General features: G+C 40.0%; 2 protein-coding genes across 5 annotated transcripts in view; one reads left to right on the forward strand and one right to left on the reverse strand.

Moving 5' to 3' along the window:
* The window catches only part of LOC111332983 (exocyst complex component 2), a 29,830-nt gene extending 19,972 nt beyond the window's left edge, over positions 1-9,858 (reverse strand). The window contains exons 1-6 of one of the 3 annotated variants that reach the window (XR_015998369.1): positions 9,639-9,858; positions 7,366-7,539; positions 6,845-6,983; positions 6,548-6,591; positions 1,133-1,202; positions 152-276 (exon numbers count right to left, since the gene is read on the reverse strand). Coding sequence is in view for 2 of the 3 variants with exons in the window: in XM_022938485.2 (XP_022794220.1) it covers positions 152-276; positions 1,133-1,202; positions 6,548-6,591; positions 6,845-6,983; positions 7,366-7,539; positions 9,639-9,747 (661 nt within the window). In the remaining variant the exon portion in view is untranslated. The remainder of the gene's footprint in view (positions 1-151; positions 277-1,132; positions 1,203-6,547; positions 6,592-6,844; positions 6,984-7,365; positions 7,540-9,638) is intronic. The other 2 variants (XM_022938486.2, XM_022938485.2) reach the window with 2 other exon arrangements.
* Positions 9,859-9,901: 43 nt separating this feature from the next.
* Positions 9,902-20,056, forward strand: LOC111332990 (uncharacterized). Of its 2 annotated transcripts, XM_088751922.1 has the most exons (3): positions 9,902-9,985; positions 11,508-11,564; positions 12,231-20,056. In XM_088751922.1, exon 3 carries the CDS (start codon positions 12,405-12,407, stop codon positions 18,489-18,491), a length of 6,087 nt encoding a protein of 2,028 aa, XP_088608048.1. In that variant the 5' UTR covers positions 9,902-9,985; positions 11,508-11,564; positions 12,231-12,404; the 3' UTR covers positions 18,492-20,056. The 2 variants fall into 2 exon arrangements, with proteins under 2 accessions (XP_088608048.1, XP_088608049.1); XM_088751923.1 differs by lacking the exon at positions 11,508-11,564 and having other exon boundaries at positions 9,951-9,985; positions 12,237-20,056.
* The last annotated feature ends 567 nt before the right edge of the window (positions 20,057-20,623 follow it).

Below are 20,623 nucleotides of genomic sequence, written 5' to 3' on the forward strand. Positions count from 1 at the left end.
ATATTTTGATACAAAACCAGGAGGTATTGTCAAGTCAACTCCAAAATATCTCAATAATGATTTAATACATTATCGTCAAAACTACCTGTATTCATGGCCTTTCTACTCATAAAACTTATTTCCAACAGAATTCCCAGATCTTTAAGGATACATCTGAGAGTATCAACAGCATCAAGAAATGTTCCAACATTCTCTTTGACAAATGCCAGTGGACCAGTGGCTCTTCTCGACTCCTCATGTCTCAGATATTTAAGACCAGCTGTTAGAGTATTAAATCTGAAAATGTTTAAATAAAACCAAAATAACTTTCCAACTTACGATGATACTTTTAAAAGACATGTTTTTGGCATGACTCGCATCACAATCAGTTTCTTGTGTTGAATCTGTTTTCTCTGTTTTGACACATCACATAAAAATTTCATTTAGTTACTATTATTGGGTACAAATCCTGTGTGAGTTGCTCAGAGGTGAATAGCAAAGTATAATCAGAGCGTGACTTCAACATTACGCACTGTTTTAGCACATACTTATTAATGACAACATTTGAAATTACAGTTGCTGTAACAATAGTTTAAGAAACTTGCCCCCCTTGGAAGTCTTGGCCAAAAAATAGTTACAGTTGTGTTGTATCTGTTAATTTAGTTTAGGTTGCCTCCTTTGCAGGCAATAAGAAAAAGCCAAAATGGCTTAAATTATTGCATGTTTGTAAATGATATCATTACGAGTTTATAATTTATTTTCATTGATGCTATCATTGTCACAAAATTATGGAAGTGAGATGAATAAATAAACAAACAAATAATTAAATAAATTAAACCTATTGAAAGCAAGTCAAAAGCTGCCACAGAATGCAAATTTTAATTTAGACAAATGCTGTTTCCTTAGTTTCCAACTGTGTTGGAATTGGTTTACATGCTCACTTCCCCTTTTTAGTTGAGAAAATAATGTGTATTTTGGTAGGGAGCATATTCCATGGAGCCTTTATTCATAATAAGGATAAAAGAATTTGTCATCACAGACCAAGGTTTTATGGGAAGATCACATCAACCTGAACACGAAGAAAACCAATTGGATGACATAACAGTAGAATAAGAAAAACTGAATAAATATTTTACTGTCAAATGTTACTCACTCAGTGTCTGAGTGACTCCCCATTAAAAACCATCCAGGAATAAAGTTTTCATTGAGGATTATTCCACTTCCTAAGAAGGAACAAAAATATCAACAAAAATTGGAAAAATGCACCAAAGATTTCAGGAAGTACCCAAAAGTGATCATGTTCAAACTTAAAGTTTGAATGTTCTAATTATCACAAGTTTGAAACCCATCTATAATGATTATAATCACTGGTGACTGCCACTTGTGTACCCTTTATACATGTAGTCAAAAGCTTAAAGAAATAAAAATGGATAATTTTCAAAAGACATCATGATGCATTTGAATTACACAGTCAGTTTAGTTTAGTCAAGTTCACAAGCTTTGCCAGCTGCAACGTTTGTTCCTCTTCTTGATGTGGCCAGCCTTACTCCCTTGAATCCAAAGGAAGATCCGAACACACTTGCAGTTCACTGGAAGTAGTGGAAACGCTCATTTAATGTGTATTTGGTGGCAAAAGGTATGCGGGGTTGCCATGGATACCTCCTTGTTATGCCTGAAGCCTTCAGGCTCCCGTCCAACCTTTAAGGCACCAGTTCCTAAGCTCATCTATTGGTGATGAGTTTAACGAAGGATGAACAGAAAACTGCATTGCTGTTGCATACTGGAGGGTTGAATTTACAAGAGCTTTATTACACATTATTGACCGGTGCGGATATCAAGCCGTTCGCTGAGAGTATAGAGTTGTTGGATAACTATTTTGTACCATAGTTGAATGTTCCATTCAAAAGGCACCAGTTTAGGCAAATGGAGTTTGTTTGTCGGTTGAGGCAGAAAGCAATCTCCTGCGAGTTTGAAAATGTCGATGAGGCAATATAATAAGAGATCAGCTTATTGAGAAATGCAGGGCTCCCAGCCATTGCCGTAAGTTTCTTGAGAAAGCAAATGCTACTCTGAAGGATTTAAAAGATTTGGCTCATCTGCAGGAAGCAGTGAACATGCAGGTCAAAGCTAATGAGCAGTCATCCAGTCAGGTAAATACTGTTTCTGGCAGACCTCACAGCAAAGGAAAAGGAAAAAGGACAGCACAAGGTAGAGGCAGAGGAAATAAGCCTGGTAAACCATCTAGTGGTTCTCAGGAGACAAAAGTGAGAGGCTGCTTTCGCTGTAATTACACTGACCATATTGCACGTGACCAGAATTGTCCTGCCCGTGGCAAGAAATGTAATGCATGCGGCGACATTGGACATTTTGCAGTCTGTTGCAAAACAAAGGAACGAAAACCTTTCACAAGGGATGACGAGCGAAGGAATAATCATACACAGGGGAGAGCTTACCAACTATCAGAGGATTCAACCACTGGCCAACAAGATTATTATGCATTGCAGTTGGAGTTGGTGAGCCTACACGTGGTAGTGAAGTAGATTAATTTTTTGAAGATTGGAGGAGTGATACTACTCGCGGTACTTATTGACCCTCGCGCGTCATGCAATGTGATCAACCAAGCAACCTGGGAAATTTTGAAGAAGAGTGTCCAGTGTGAATCCAAGAAATCAAGTGAAAAGTTGTTTGCTTATGGGCAGAAAGATCCTACTGAGGTGATCAGGATGTTTGTGTCTGAAATTGTATGCGAGATCAGTGGCATCAGTTGTGTGGACGAATTCGCAGTGGTTAAAGGTCCAGGAAGACCTCTACTAGGAAAGAACACTGGAGAGAAGTTGGGCGTATTAAGGGTCGGCCCTGATGTGTATTCACTAACTGCTGAAGTAAGTGACATCCGTGAGAAGTACAAAGAGATTTTTACAGGGGTCGGGAAACTGAAGAATTTCCAGCTGAAATTACATATAAAAGACGATGTCAAGCCTGTTGCACAACCCGTACAGAGACTGCCATTTGGGTTAAGAGCTAAGGTTGATGGGAAGTTGAATGAGCTGTTAGCAAAACACATCATCGAGGAGGTGTCACACAACCCAACTGAGTGGGTGTTGCCGTTGATTGTTGTACCAAAGACAGATGGTGACATTTGGATTTGCGTGGACATGCACAGGGAAAATTCAGCAATAGAGAGGGAAAGACATCCTATCCCTACAATTGAGGAAGTCTTGTATGACCTTAATGGCTCAACTGTTTTCTCAAAGCTCGACCTCAAATGTGGCTTCCACCAGGTGGAACTTGATGAAAGATCGCGCGAGATCACGTTTGTTACACACCATTTGATGTTTGGGGTAACATCGGCGCCTGAAAAGTACCAGAAAATTATGGCAGATGTTTTGCATGGTTGTGAGGGAGTGGCTAATGTAGCAGATGATTTGACTGTGCATGGTTGTGGCATAAAGAAACACGACAGGAATTTACATGCCCTACTGACCTGCTTGAAGGAGAAAGGACTAATTAACAAATGGTAAACACCACAGCGTACACTATTGAGTTATGGATGCACATGGGAGGTTGCTAACCGCCTCCCAGTTAGCTCAATGGATAGAGCGCTGGACTGTTGTGCGGGAGGTCGAGGGTTCGAGCCCCGGCCGGACCAACACTCAAGGTCTTAAAATAATTGAGAAGAATATGCTTCCTTTCTATAACATCAAGAAATGGTTAGATAGTCTAGTCTTCTCGGATAGGGACGAATAAATAGAGGCCCCATCTCCTACAGGGTTAGGGGTAGGAGACGTTAATTTCCCACGCACGAGATTACTGTGTGATGGATGTCCTCCCCTGAGGTGGGATGGGCGGGTTAGGATTGATTGTAAAGCGCTGTTGATCTGTCATTGTAAATAGTGCTCTATAAGTGATAAATTGTAAATTGTAATTGTAAGCACGAAAGAAGCGTAAGAGTCACTTGAGGCGATAGCTGAGAGCGACTCTAGCTTCTTGAGTTTGCTTAGCAAACCTCCCAAGTGCATCCATAACTCAATAGTGTACGCTGTGGTGTTTACCATTTGTTTTATAACATAACATTAACACATTGTAGCTAAAGAGTTCCCTTTTGTTTAACAAATCTTACGTGACCAGAAAAAAACAAGCGCGCGTGGAAAAATAGTCTTTGCATTTGCTCACGTCAGCAGCGTACACCCATGGGCAAGTAAGGGACGCTAAATTGACCAATCAGAGCGCGTGCTTTACTCTGGTTATGTTATAACTTTGAATGGGGACAAATGCCAGTTTTGTCTTCCCAAGCTGACATTCTTCAGTCATGACCTGAGCAGGCAAGGTGTTGCACCCAGTCAAGAGAAAGTAGCTGCCATCTTAAAGGCAAGCCCTCCACAAGATGCTTCACAGGTCAGATCATTTGTTCAGCTTGTACAGTATTCTGCAAAGTTTCTTCCCAACTTCGTGTAAGAAGCAGAACCACTCAGGAGCCTCCTGAGGAAGAATGAGCCTTTCATCTGGGGTGAAGCACAAAAAAGGTCCTTCCAGAAGTTGAAACAGCTTGTTGCTCAGGCCACTTCACTTGCATATTTCAGAGGAGACTGTAACACGCGTATTATCGCTGATGCAGGTCCACAGGGTTTAGGTGCGGTGCTGACTCAACTTCAAGACGGTGAGTGGCGAGCAATCTCATATGTATCCATGAACCTCACTGAAGTGGAACGGAGATACAGTCAGACTTAGAAAGAGGCCCTTACCCTAGTATGGGCTTGTGAGAGGTTCAACATTTATGTGTACGGGCGGAAATTTGAACTTGAAACTGATCACAAGCCATTCGAGTGTATTTTTGGCAGGCTTTCAAAACCATCAGCACGTATTGAACGCTGGGTTCTGAGGTTGCAGGGGTATGACTACAGAGAGGTTTATTGGCCTGGCAAAGCGAACAAGTCATTGCAGACTCTCTCTTGAGATTCAATCAGTGTGAACGTAAAGACTCAAGTGGGGAGAAATTTGACTTTGTCAAGGCAGTCACTGAGGAAAGTTTACCTGTTGCTCTGACAGTGAAACAAGTCGGACTGGCTTCTGATAGTGACCCAGAACTTGCTAGCCTGAGACAGTACATTTTAAGTGGGGACTGGTCTCAATGTAAGATGACAGCTTATGTGTGTGTCGAGGATGAATTATGTGTGTTGAGCAAACTTGTTTTGCATGGTACAAGAATTGTTGTTCCAAAGGCTTTATGGGGAGAAGTCTTGCATCTTGCCCATGAGGGACATCAGGGCATCGTAAAAATGAAAGCACATTTAAGGACAGAGGTTTGGTGGCCAAAGATTGACTCAGACGCAGAGCGGATGTGTAAGTCTTGTCGTGGATGCCAAGTTGTGGGTCAATTTCAAGTTCCTGAGCCCATGAAAAGAGTAAAGCCACCTACTGGACCCTGGCAAGACATCGCCATAGACTTGAAGGGTCCTCTTCCCACTGGAGAGAGTTTGCTCGTAGTCGTAGACTATTACAGTAGATTCTACGAGGTAGCGATCATGCACTCAACAGCAGCAAAGAAAGTGGTGGATGTACTGACAAAGATATTCTCCAGATATGGATTTCCATTTACTCTCAAATCTGACAATGGTCCTCAGTTTTGCTGTGAGGAGTTTGAGAAGTTTCGAACACTTGACATCTCCACCATTCTGGCCACAGGTTAATGGACATGTTGAAAGACAGAATAGAACTCTGCTTAAGTCTTTGAAAGTTGCCCGAGTCAAGGGAAAGAACTGGCGGGAAGAACTGCAGAAGTTTCTGTTAGCATATAGAACCACATCGCAAACAAGCACTGGTGTTACTCCTGCGTTCCTCATGTTTGGCAGCGAGTTGAAAACAAAACTTCTAGAGTTAAAGTGCCCTGGTAACCTGTTGGATGAGGGGGTCACAGATCGTGATTGGAATCACAAGTTGATCCACAAGGAACATGCTGACAACAAGCGGGAATATAGGTGGAACAGTGCCTTGGTTAAGCGGTACAACCCACCAGGGAAATTACTGGAAGCCACAGAGGCCATTTCTCAAGACGCTTCCAATACCCTTCCACTGGAGGAGAATATAACGACATCAAGACCAAGGCGGACTGTCAGAATGCCGGAGAAGTACAAGGACTATGTACTTTATGAACTGAACTCTGTTGACACATTGGACTTATGTTGAAGCCTGTTAGATTCAGTTTCATGTTACTAAATTTTATTGGACAGTTTTCATGCAGATAGATTTTTTTTGTTCACTGTTATCTGTTTGTCTCTAAAGAAAGAAAGGGATGTAATGTTTTGATGGTATTGTTTACCGGAAGTTGTGTTAGCGAAGTTCTTGGACATTGTAAATATGCAAAGGATCATGGATAGTTGTGTAGGCCATGCTTTCCGAGTGTCATGGCAGTTGAATAAAGTGGAGTTTCTTTTTATAGTTAAACCTGGTTTATTACATGGCCATCTGGGTGACATCGTTACAATAATAGATATATCAATGATAGAAATAGTAATAAATTATTATGCAAAAACATTAACTAGAGATTTTATTTCCAAAAAAATCAACTAACCTTCGGGATAAAACTCTTCAAGTTGTTCCTCTGTAAATTTACTGCTAAGGTTTTAACATTAAAACATTATAGTTAATGTCTTTTAAACAGAGTCAGTTTTGAAAATGTACATATAAATTCTGCACTGTTTCTATCGTTAAACTTAGTGCCTGTGTTTGATACCAAATGATCACATCATCCATATTATTATCAATTAAAAAGTTATTGTTACATTCTTTCCTTCACTCAAAGGGGTTTCAACCTGAAAACTAAAGGGAGTTTTGTAGAGTGCATTTTATAAAACCTTGTGGAACTAACCTAACTATATCAAGACCTGTTCCCAGGGGATCTTGGTTGGTATTTATCTGTGGTGATACAGGTCTTGTGGAACCAGACCGTGCTCTTAATTCTTCTGGGTCTATTTCTTCCAACCAAACAGCACTCTCTTTCAAAGGATCTGCAACCAATGAAGAATGAAACAGATGCAAAGAAATTTTGTTTCTCTAGGTACATAACATTTGATATTCCTTTTACATGCCTCCTTGAAATAAAATTTCACTTGGACAGGCTAAAGTTTTAGCACCATTCGTTATCACCTATGCCTCAAGCTCCTTGGTATCCCGAACTGATTGAATGAGGTAGGTGGTTCAGAGTGAGAAAATCATGAAGCAACTGATAAATTATACAGCAGAGCAATATGGAAAAAAAGGAAAAAAGTTGGGTATAGTATCAGTATATTAATTGTCCTGTTGAGTTATTCTTCACAAATCAGTCCCTGTTTAAAGGTCAAACAAAAAATAAACCAAGCATCATAAATTGTGCACATAAAGTAAATGCACCTGGGACTTCCATGACACTTTTAAACTGTACAGTACAGCTTCCTTGTCCTCCTGATCGTGTTGTGACTATCACATCTCCCTTCCCTTGTGGAGCCTGTCCAGTGCGTGCTATGATCTTACTGGCTGACTTGTAGTCAGCTGACAGCAGACAGTTGGCCCCACAAATAGTCAGACCTAATAACATCAGAAACAAGTCCAGGTAAATATTTAATTTATTTGTTGTACATGACTATCACAATACACTACAATTTACTCATTGAAACAACTAATTAACTGACACTCAAAGAATTTTAAACAATAATGCAATGCTTTGCTGGAATTTTCACCCAGCAAGCCTACATTGTCAATGCCATACTCTCTTATCACTACTATATTTTTGCAGCCTGAATAAAAGCCAGAATGCCGCCACATTTTACAGCCATGTTAATATCACCATGCAATCAATAAAACAAATGGTCCTTTTTTTTCGCAGAATTTCTCACTTACGTTAAGAGGAAACTCTGCACATGCTGGTTCTACAGACTTGGACTGTATACTTTCAGTTAACTTGACTTTATTCTTCACAATCCAACATTACGCGTTCTGTTCTACAACCTATCTCAATCTCATCTTTTTAGAGTTACAAAAATGCTATGTTTTATTAGCTACGGATATACACACCCAGATACATAAGTCTGGAGTGGTAAGATAATTTTAGCTAACTTGACAAAGTTCCAGTTTTGTTTTACACATTCTTTAGTTAATCAAGGCTACTAATTTCCTGTTACATCGGCTTCCTCGACAATCATAGTGTTAATCTATGCATGCGGTTTTACCAGCGACTATTTGAGTAAATGCATCATTGTTTGTGAAGGCTTGATTACACGATGTCCGTTAATACTTCCTTTGACATCCACAAATCAATGTTAGCGACAAGAAATAATAGCTTACTTAATCAACTACTAAATGTACCAAAACAGGAAAACTTTATTATGAGCACATGCAAACTTTTCATGACATTTTTTTTATTTTCCATTCTTAATAATAAGAGCGGTATTTCAATGTTATCTCATCAAATGTTTTGTATCATTATACTTGTACATCTCAGAGTTTTTAACCACTAGAAATCTCAATCTGGAGATAATTTAGATAAGATAATTTGGTTCTATCAAGTGACTTGTTAATGTAAATTGACCACTCATTTGCTCTAACAAAGGGCTGGTGTTTGAAATGTCAGCTTTCAAACTCTTTATGATGGTCAATTTAAATAATCAACTCAGTTGATCACACCAAATTATCTTATACAATGTATATATGAGGTTCATATATTTTGGAGATAATTTAGATAAGATAATTTTCTTGTTAATGTAAATTGACCACTCATTTGCTCTAACGAAGGGCTGGTGTTTGAAATGTCAGCTTTCAAACTCTTTATGATGGTCAATTTAAATAATCAACTCAGTTGATAACACCAAATTATCTTATACAATGTATATATGAGGTTCATTATATTTTGGAGTTAATTTAGATAGATAATTTTCAAATTATCTTGTTATACTCCCTCACTGATGCAGCACCATACTTTTTTTATAGAAACGTACCTCCTTTATTCATAAACCTGGAAATATTTTGATTTTCCAGCACCCCTACCTTTAACCCTTATCCAAAATTTATTTTTATTTTTTCCTTTTAGCTCTCCATTCCTCACAAAATGAAAGGGAAAGAGTTCCATATAACCCCCTACATAAATTATGCATTCCATTTCATAAAGGCTAAATATAAAGGTTTCTTTGCAACACTTTATGCATAATTAATGTATGGGGTTATATGGAACTCTTGCCAATGAAAGTCCCAAAAATAGATACATATTCCAAATGAACGGAAAAAAATTAAAAATCAAAATTGTAATCATCCTTGGGAACCCAAACCAATCATTTTGTAACGAAGACAAAAGTTGAGGGATTTTCCTTCCTTTATTGAAAGAATTATCGACGTAAACTGGGAATTTAGCAAACTGTAAGGTTTTTAGGCTACACTGGGAGAGGTCATATTAAGATTGTATCTCTACCCAGTAATGTAAACAGAAGTTGTATTTACTGCAGGGTTCGACATAGACCTTTTCTTTTATTGAAAAATCATGACCCAATTCCTTTGAAACAAATTATCTGGACTGATGACATTTGAACGGAAGTAACGGAAGAGCAAGCAAAATTAAGAAAATATCTTCACAAAGATTCCCTCATTAGATATGTAATTATCAGGCTTCTTGGTCAGTTCATGTACAGCTGACATACCTGTCACATCTTTCGCGTTGACGCCGAGGTGTTCTCCACGAATGATCACCTTAGTTCCAGGTGGACCTTCTGCAGGAGAGATGCCAGTCACTACTGGAGGCGGCCTCATCTTGATATTTTCCTGAAGCCGGGAAACAGAACAAAGTATCACACTAGCTTCCTCACCTCGACTTTCATTTCCTCCTCCATGTTGACAAAAAGCCCGCAACTGTTTGAAGCAGCGTAAGTAATTAAAAGGGCAGAACTGTGCAAGTAATAAACTTGAGGTGTATCAGGACCAAATCGATGGTGACATTGCGAGAGCTCGCTCAGAGGCACCCTCAACTGCAGACGTGTGGCAAGATCTGGTAAGGCTACAAATGACAAATCGTTCCTCTTTAGACCTAATTCCTTTCGTGGTTTGTCTTTTTAGTGGGAACTAGGGAGTTGTTTAATAAGCATGGGAATCATTCCCGGGAAGAACTCAGGCAGCCCGTGCGACCTCACTAAACTTATCAATCGCTTTCATTTGATCTATTAGTCGCATAAGAAGGGATAAAATTGCAGTTTGCAAACGGAAACATTCAAAGGAAAAAAATCTTAGCACGTACCAAATCTTAGTTTCCACCGCGTGTCACATTACCCAAACCTATCCACCTACTCTACTGTGAATTCCTTTCGTTTTCTACTTCCGGTTTTTCCCGAAAAATTTCGTCATCCTTTGCCAAGAAACACGGCGGTATCGTAAGGCTTGTTTTACTCTGTCAGCTTCTTCCAAAAGTATTTAAAAACACGATAATCCACTGAAGGATGGATATTGCAGACTGTGGAGACTGAGAGATAAAAAGTTAAATTTTCAAAAGATCGATTTTTCCAAAAGATTCGAGCTCTTGCCAGGTGAGTTTTGTGGTCCATGTACTCGTCCAAATACCTTCTCTGTCAAAATGCTTGATTGACCCAAGTCTGAATCACGTTTGAAAGAATAAGTTGAAAGAAAAATATCCTATATTTTTTTCTAGTAAAGTGTAGTTGGGTGTCTGCATTTCTTTTTCATTTGGGGACCGGTCATTATTTACTGGGGGGGGGGGGGGGGGGGAGAAGGGCCACTAAACTGAGAAAAAGTTTGGCCAAGAAGTTGTGGCCCTCCCCCATAAAGGGTTTAAAAAAATTGACCCTCCAAAACCTCAAATAAAAAAAAATTGTGACCCTCCCAACGGCAAAAACAGTACAACAGTGGTTTATAAATAACTCTCAGCTTTTCCCATAGTCAGATATCAACCTTCTTTAGAACAGAATCGATAATAAAGATATCGCCCTTTCCATGTCTTGCATGTTCTACCAGATTTGGTAGTACACAGAATGTCACTCATTTGCACTTCTACAATGATGACGATGACTGGAGTTTTTGACGCTGCCAGCCGAATCAGTCCAGTGCAGGAGGATACTTCAGATGACCATTATGGCCCATACTGGGATAATTCCCCAACTTGCACACCATATGATACCTGGATGATGTGCCAGACTAACTGTCAGAATTTTTTATATTACTTTTATTCTCGAAGAAAATATTGCCAGTTTCTGTCAAAAAGTAGAACGTATTATTAGGTATCATTAGTTATATAATCAATGTGTGGTGACTTGATGATTTAGAATAAATAAGTGCCATGACTGCAGTTCAAAAATGATGACAGACAGAATATATGTGAGAGATTTAATGTTCCATGCATTAAAGTAATAGTAAGCTGTATGTGTGTAGTCATGTTTATTGAGTGTTATGAAACCATTTGAAGGGAAGGAGGGAAGGGTAGGTAAAGTGAAAGAAACAACAGTCCTAGCTGCATAGTCCTACGTAACTTTAGATAAGCTCTGATCTATCTGTTGCTTTCACAGACTTCAAACTTCATTCAACTCATCCCACATTGTGAGATCTCCACCTGCAGGTTCAAGGTATAACAATTTTTATTCATGTAAAAGGTTGTGGTTTGTAACTGTTGCAAGTTTTTAATGTTGTTAGCATCATTTTATAATTGTGCAATGGTTTTGAGGGAAGTCTTTTAAACTGCTTGATGGAAAACAAATTTTTAAAACACAAGACTTATTTGTAATTCAGTACAGCTCATGGCCTGGTGTGAAACTGTCAGTTACAGTTGTGGTAGGTATTTAGGTGTGTATAAATAATGAAAACATGAAAAGGAAAATAAATAAAATGATTCATAATTGCCAAGAATAAATGTAAGAAAAATAATGGTAACCCTCTGAATCTCATTATTTTTGTTTTAAACAAGCAATAAGTCAATCAATACACATTCTAGCAAGTATTGTTAACATTTGCTCACTTGGTCAGAACACTCATGCAGTCTGTTTTTTCTGAAGACTTCTGAAAGGAAGAAGATTTTTGGACTAGAATAGATATTCCCAAAATAGATCTTCTACCAAGGAGACTGAAAACCATATCTAAATGTAATATTGTGGAAAAAATGTAATTTAATTATATCCACTTCCCAAATTGGACGGTTCCCTATAATGGTTATTGAGAAAATTGAGAGAAATATAGTAATGTTCATTTGCATTTGTCTCACTGATCTTATCAGCTCGTAATCTCTTCCCTTGTAGCTTCAGGTGTCAAGGTCACATGATCTCAAACAGCGATCTACCACGACTGCAGATAGTTTCTCTTTCAAAGAAGAGAGAGGATACGAAGAGAGGATAACGAGCTCACGAAGGCAAAAGGAGAGCGACTTCACCGAGAAGAAACGTTGATTTGAACAGTAACTCAAACTTATCAAGATGTCTTCAGGAGAAGCTCGATTTCAAGATGAAAATGGCAATCATATACCGGAAAAAGAAGAAGGGAACAGTGTTAGTGTCGATTCGGATTCTTATTACTGTTACCAAAATGAAAACGATCAGTTGGATACACCCAGGAGCCCTATATGTGAAGATGGTACCCCTTTTGGTTTACCAGATGTAGAATCACAACTTCCTACGGTGGCTGAAGAAAGGGAATCTCCAGGAAGGGGTAAAAAAAATCAAAGAACGAAACGTCAACGATCTGCATCACTTCCTGGACATAACTCAGTGAAGGATGTAAGTGACGACGTAGACGCACATTCTTCTTCCAGACGGGGAAGTGACGACTCTCCATCTTTACAACAAAAAAATTGCAGACGTAGAACGCGTCCGGGTGCCCAAGGTAAACCGAAGAAAATCGCCGGTAAACAGTCTGATGACACTTTAGAGACTTCAAAGCATGAAAGGGATCTAGGATACAAAGATAAGACGCAAAAACACTCTACAAAAACTGGAAAAAAGTCTAGAGGTGAAGGAAACAAGAGAGTTACTTGTCAACCTTTCGCTGAACAACCCTGTCACTTGGCCATCAAACCTCCCTCAGAGCGCCCTGCCAATCAAAATCTCATCAACAGTGTTAGTGTTGATTCAGATTCTTATTGGTGTTACCAAAATGAAAAAGATCAGTTAGGTACACCCAAGAGCCCTATATGTGAAGATGGTACCCCGTTTGGTTTACCAGATGTAGAATCACAACTTCCTACAGTGGCTGAAGAAAGGGAATCTCCAGGAAGGGGTAAAAAAAATCAAAGAATGAAACGTCACCGATCTGCATCCCTTCCTAGACATAACTCAGTGAAGGATGTAAGTGACGACGTAGGCGCACATTCTTCTTCCAGACGGGGAAGTGACGACTCTCCATCTTTACAACAAAAAAATTGCAGACACAGAACGCATCGGGGTGCCCAAGGTAAACCGAAGAAAATCGCCGGCAAACAGTCTGGTGACACTTTAGAGACTTCAAAGCATGAAAGGGATCTAGGATACAGAGATAAGACGCAAAAACACTCTACAAAAACTGGAAAAAAGTCTAGAGGTGAAGGAAACAAGAGAGTTACTTGTCAACCTTTCGCTAAACAACCCTGTCATTTGGTCATCAAACCTCCCTCAGAGCGCCCTGTCAATCAAGATCTCATCACACGCTACCTTAGTGTATATCTTGGTGACGAGATCACGTTTCATCATGAGAAAACTAAGCCAACTGATGGTGGGTGTGTCGAATTTACATTTGTATTCCAGAATTACGAGCAAGGAAGAAGAGCAGAACAAATCCTTCAAGAAAATATTAAGGAAATCGGAGAGAAAATTGAAATTTCCATTCTCTCGGAAGAAACACGCAACGCGATGTTTTTGGTCGAGTGTTCAGCAGAGCTTCAAAACGAGATGACGGCAATTGAAAAACAGCATGCTAAGAAGATAGAGAAAATCAGTCGTCGTATTAAAGGTCTTCGTGTGAAAAAGCACATTTCTCCAATTGAATTTGAAAAAATATGCTCGGAGAGAAAAGTCCTCAAGCACAAGAAGGAGGAACTTGAGTCACAGCTCCAACAATTTCGACGTTTTGACGTTCACATAACATCTATTCTAGGCGCCCAAAGAGGGTTGCCAACTTCCAGTGTTCAGAGTACAGTGAAGAAACTAAGGGAAGCCCTTGGTAGAGAATGTCACCAGATCGAAGTAGCCCTTCCAATATACGCGAAAAAAACCGAAATTACTCAGCTTGTAAAGGACAATCAGGTCTGCGTTATTCTTGGAGAAACTGGATCGGGTAAAAGTACGCAGATGACCCAATATCTGTACGAGGCTGGTTTTGCTGAGAAGGGATTGATCGTTTGTACCCAGCCCCGTAAAGTTGCTGCGACAAGTTTAGCATCCCACGTCGCTCGAGAAATGGGTAGCACTGTTGGAAAGTTAGTGGGCTGCCGTGTAGGAGGAAACATTCTAGCTAGTAAAGAGACTGGCATTGTGTACGCTACAGACCACATTCTTCTTAATGAGTGCCTAAAGGATTCTAAGTTGTCCAAGTATTCTTGCATAATAATTGACGAGGCACATGAAAGAAGCCTTTACTCGGACCTGCTTCTTGGCATGATCAAGAAAAACCTTATTCAGCGTCCTGAGTTGCGAGTTGTCATAACCTCAGCTACCATTAATCCTGCTCTCTTCGTGGCATATTTTGACCAATGTCCAGTACTGAAAGTGTCCGGCAGAATGTTTCCCGTCGATGTAATTTGGAAAGATGGTCCATCTTCCAACGTTGAAAATTATGTTCTAGAGGCTGTGAACACTGTTCAAGAAATTCACCACAAGGAGGATAAAGGGGACATTCTTGTGTTTCTGACGTCTCCTGTAGAAACGCAACGTGCTTGTGAAATGTTAGCAAAAGTTGTGAGGGATACCAACCTAGTTTGTCTTCCTCTTCATGGAAAGCTAAGTCAAGAGGAGCAAAAGAAAGTGTTCAAAGAAAACGGGCATAAACGCAAGGTGATATTTGCTACCAACTGTGCAGAAACTTCCATTACCATTCCTGGTATAAGGTATGTGGTGGACACTGGTATGGTGAAGGAAATGAAGTTCGAACCGAAACGCAACAAAAGTTCTTTAGAGGTAACAACAATCAACAAAAGTTCTGCTGAACAGCGAAAAGGAAGGGCAGGAAGGACACAAGCAGGAAAGTGCTTTAGACTCTACAGCCAAGAGGACTATGAGGCCATGGAAGACCAATTAAAACCAGAGATCCTAAGGGTTCATCTTGGCCAGGCCGTGCTGAAGCTGATGGAACTTGGCATTGAAGATATCAGAGACTTCGAATTCGTGGAATCGCCACCTTTAGACTCAATAAACCGTGCATTAGAGTTGTTGAATTCTCTTGGTGCCATGGCAAACGGAAAACTTACTCAATTGGGAGGCAAAATTGCTCGTGTTCCGGTAGAGCCGCGCTTGGGAAAGGTCATATTTGAAGGAATTGAAAAAGGTGTAGGTGCAGATGCGTTAGCGTTGGCGGCCATTGCAACTGCAGGTGGGAGCATTTTCTTCCGCATGGGAAGCGAAGAGGAGAAGCAGGAAGCCGACAGTAGAAAAGTATGTTTCTGCATGGATGGTGGTGACTTGCTGACGTTGTTAGAAGTGTACAGGCAATACCTCAAGCAACCAAAACGTTTACGTGAACGTAACAAGTGGGCGGTTGCAAACAGGTTAAACGCAAAGTCGCTTCGCGTGACTGACGAGACCATCAAAGAGCTGAAGCTGACGTTAAAGCATGAATTGAAGATAACGATCCCGGATACGTTGCAGCAAGACTCGAAAAATGATGTGAAACTTCAAAAGATCTTGTTGTCTTGTTATGCTACGAACTTATGCGTGTTTACTGGTCACGAGAAAGCAGGATACAGAGTGTTGTCTTCAAACCAGTGTGTTCAAGTGCATCCATCGTCAGCACTCAAGTTTATTGGAGCAACGCCTCAGTTCATTGTTTTTGACCAACTGCTCAAGACATCTCGTGAGTTTGTCGTCAACATTACCCCTGTGGAAGAGACGTGGCTCAGGGAAATGATTTCAACAGGAGCTCTCAAGTATGACTTGGACCACCTATTGTCGACTGTACTGACTAAAAATCTACTGCTATGCAGTCCAGAAATTATGAATTTAACGTTTGGAGGATACAGAAGACGAAACCTTAATCAAATTGAGGAGAAGGTGTCGAAGTCATGCGATGACAGCTTAGTCGTGTTAGAAGAGGACAAATTGCGGGGGCAAATAAAGATCTTCGCTCCTGAACAGCACACAGTAAAAGCTCTGTCAGTGATGGGGAGTATCTTAGAGGAAAAAAGAAAGATGCTGAGGAATGAGGAAAGAGAAGAGCCCTTGAGGGAAGAGTTCCCAGGAAGTAGAATTGTTTGGGGACAAGGCGGAGAAATAAGGGAGGTGCTGATGCAGGACATGTACAGGACTGTCACGGTCGGTGAGATAGAAGATGGCTACGAAGCCGCTGTTAAAGATCACCTGAAATCCTTCGGAGACGTAGTGGAAGAACATAGTTTCAAGGAGCAGAATGGCAAGATACGACTTTTTGTGACTTACAAGAAATCACAGGATGCGCTAAGGGCAGTAAAGAGCTCTTCCGACTCCTCTCTAGATATCGACATAAAAGTGCAGCCCAGGCACTCGACAGGTCATGGTCACCAAACACGTTTTTCTCAGTTGAAAGTGAGAGTTAAGTGGCTCCGACGTCCAAGCAAAGGCACAGGATCAGTACAATTCTTCAATGACGAAGACTTCTTTTACACGCTTAGACGTATATCTTCGCTGTTTATTAGGTCCAGAAAAGTGATATTTCAAGCAGACGAGATTCACGAACAACAGATATTCGTGAGGGGACTCCACCCTGAAACATCTAAGGAGGATGTAACATTTGCTATCGAAGATAGGCTTCCCTCAGTAAAAGTGATGAATGTTTTCATCCACCGAATAGCAGAGTTTGAAACAGAGGATGAAACTCTCGTAATGCAGAAGACTTCTCTAGAAAAAAGTCTCAGCAACTTTGCCACACAAGGTAATTTCTCCGTCTACGTGGGAAAACCTTCCTCGAAATATTTTGAGGGATACGCCAACCTGACGTTCCAAAACCCCGAGGAGGGTCAAGCCGCCATAAGAGGTCTTAATGGAGTGAACATCCCAGGCATTGGTGTCATAACCTTGCACCCCAACCTTTTAACAGTGTTGTCATGCGCCAGAAATGTTTACGCAGTCATTGAAAATGAGCTTAATGAAACTATCAGCAAATTAGAATCAATCTTTGCATCAAATTTGATCATGAAGGCCAAAAATGAACCTACAGATAAGCGTGTTTGGATAGAAATTCAAAGTAATTCTATGGAACACTTCGTATGTGCAACCACTGTCATCACCGAAATTGTCAATGGGGATAAAATCGACTGCAAGATTTCTAAAGACCTGGAGATTCTTTTGCTGAACTCAGCGAAAGACGTTCTTCAAGCAATTCAGAAAGACACTGGAACTGTAATCAGTCAAGATAGGAGGAACCAAGCTGTTAGAATTCATGGATCCGAAGCCAACCGAGAATCAGCAAAACGAGCGATAAACAAGTTTCTCGATGATTTTATCACTGGCAAAAGCCATCCTTGGCAGATTCAACTCCGAGGACCAAACAAGCCCCGCGGACTACTGAAAGCTCTGTATAAAAGGTTTGGTGCCAATCTGCAAGGATTACGAGACATAGGTGGTGTCCAGAAGATCGATGTTGAATTTAGAAATCACGTTCTCAAGATAGTGAGCTCAGACGAAGCTGAAGAACTAATCAACAACTGTGTGGCAGAATGCTGTAAAAATCTTCCCCAAGAAGTGTTTCCTCTACAACAAGACCATCATACCCAGTTAACTTGTGGTATATGCCTATGCGATTTGGATTCAACAGCGGATGTGTATAGGCTTGCTTGCTGTGGTCATGCGTACGACAAAAGCTGTGTTATTCTGCAAGTCAAGTCTCCAGAATTTCCACTGAAGTGTGTCGTGGAACAATGTGGAGAGCCTCTGGTATGGAAGGATTTCCAAAACTTGTTGGATGACTGCGAAAGAAAGAAGCTTGCTTTGACCGCTCTGGATGAGTACGTCAAAAGAAATCCTGAAATTGTGAAACATTGTCCAACTGCGGACTGTGGCATGGTATACCGCGTCTCAATTGATGGGAGACTCTTCGTCTGTGATGCATGTCTGGCTCAGACCTGCACATCTTGTCACGTGCAGTGGCACAACGGGCTTACGTGTGCCATGTTCAAATCAGAGAAGCAAGTAGAGGGACGTCTCATGGAGTGGATGATGAAGGACCCAGGTAATAGAAAGAATTGTCCCAAATGCAAGACGCCGATTGAGAAAAATGAGGGATGTAATCACATGACGTGCTCACAGTGTAAAACCCACATGTGTTGGCTGTGCCTGAAGGTGTTTCCAACTGGGGAAGGTGTGTACGATCATCAAAAATACTGTCCAAATAAGACTGCAGCATGAATGCTATAGTATCTGCACAGAATTTGACAATTAAATTCGTAGATTGACTATTAAAGTCATAGGTTGTTGCGGCAATTTAATGGTTTGGAAGTTTGTCCGTTGTGGAAAATAGTTTAAAGGTCGTTGAGTGATAAACTAGACTTAGTAGATGACTTTTTAAATAACTGATGAATAGCGAAAATGAACAAGTTTCACTTCAAAATAAGATTGAAGTGGTAATGACACTTAAGTAAGAGTTAACTTGTAAACAAATGAGTTACAAACGTTTGTGCTGGGTAGTGACTTCATGTGATGCCCGAAGCGGTTTTAGAAGAAGGATTAGGTGCTCTGTTCCTTTCATAGCGAGTCCTTATTATTTGGAAACAAGCCAGTGCTGTTCGAAATCTCAAAGAACGAAATATTCCTTGTTAAAAGAAAGAAGACCCTTGCGTTCTTCTTTGTCAAGACTTTTCTTAACTTGTTAAGAAATTCAAGTCAAAGTTCGCCTTTTATCATGATTACTTTTTGCTGGATTGATAGTAAAGAAGAATGTCTAGTCAGCAGTTTGTGCAAAAAAATCCATTTCAAATACAGTTCACGGAACGAATGACGAGCTGTTTACTGTAAAGACGCATTTATGTATAACAGCAGCTTTGTCGCAGAGTGCGATGGCAGTGTCTGGTGTGTTAATGATACGAATTCGTTAGTTCCTTAAATGTAACCGCTTCCGTAACAGCTGAATGTTACCGCTTCCGAGAGAAGCGGCGAAAACTCTCCTGGTTAGATTGACACCTCTGTGATTAGTGCTTTTTAGATAGAAAATTATACTTTGTTCTTATTAACCGAGCGGGAAGTCTGTATGGGAGAATCTTGACCGAGGTCGCCAGTACAGACCTCACTGCGTTCGGTCTGTACCAGCGACCGAGGTCAAGATTCTTCCATACAGACCGACCTAGTTCGGTTAATAAGATGTTTATTATATGGCTGTGTCTTATATGCCAATTTTTTATATTCTTTGTACCTTTTTTTTTTCTAGACCCTTCTAGATGGGAAAATGTAGACCGCTTTCAATATTGATTTCAGCGAATCAAATTCGTGAATTCGGTAGTTCCCAGTCCTTGTGATACGCAGCCATATAATAATTAGCGTTTCAGTTCAGGATGAGACCCTGTGTAACCTAGATAATTTTTGTAGATAGAAAATTAGTTTAGACCGTATCTCGATGAAGTAATCTAAACCCGCGAACGTTGGTAGGCAACATATTTTGTGATTATATTTCGTGGCTGTGGTTCAAAGCAAAACTTATCGCTAGCCTTTTCCTTTATGTTTGGCTCTAATCCATGTGCTCGTTTCCAAAATTGAGATTATTCTTCAAGATATGATCACACAATAAGGAAAAGGGTATTAAGGAATAAAGAAAGAGAGATCCTATACTGGGTTGGAGTCTATCGCACGCGCGTTTATCAACCCGGGAATCGAAATTCAATTCTAGCTTGAAAATAAAACATTTATTTGAAAGTTAGATAGAAATTGCTGATTTGTAAAGTAGTCTAAAACTCGACCATATAACTAGTTTTTTTCTTTCAGAGGTATTGTTTTTAATGACCAATTAGAGAAAAGCACGAACATTTTTCAGTTTTTTTCGGGGTATGAGACAAGTGATGTACTGATTGAGATTAATTCTGAGTAATATCTGTCTCTTTGATTAAGTCGCCAGAGTGTTGAATTAATAGTAGTTTAGTACTGTAAATCGTTTGTTTTTCAACATTTTCATCGTCGACAAAAAAAGTCGCTAAAAGACATAAGGCAATAAAAGGTTTTAAAAAAATGATGTTTACACTCTTAAATTATTCTTTCACTTCCAGCAGAATTTTCCCAAATTGTTTTATGTTTGTTTTTTTTTTTTTTGCCTTAATAATATACATGAAAAAATTTCTCAGTTCTGATTGGTTAAGATGAATGCAGTTTTCAGTTAATTCAGTGCAGAAGAGAGTTAATTCAGTGCAAAGAAGGAACCGAACCAGACATTCTGATTGGTCAGAATGATTGGTCAATGTCAAGGTCAATGTCAAGGTCAATGTCAAGATCAACGTCACTTGCAGGGTTTGAATAAATTAATTTTGCACGTGATGCGCGCGCTTTTCTTCTACGTA

Source organism: Stylophora pistillata, chromosome 3, assembly GCF_964205215.1.
Source record: "Stylophora pistillata chromosome 3, jaStyPist1.2, whole genome shotgun sequence".
In the NCBI taxonomy this organism is placed as follows: Eukaryota; Metazoa; Cnidaria; class Anthozoa; order Scleractinia; family Pocilloporidae; genus Stylophora; species Stylophora pistillata.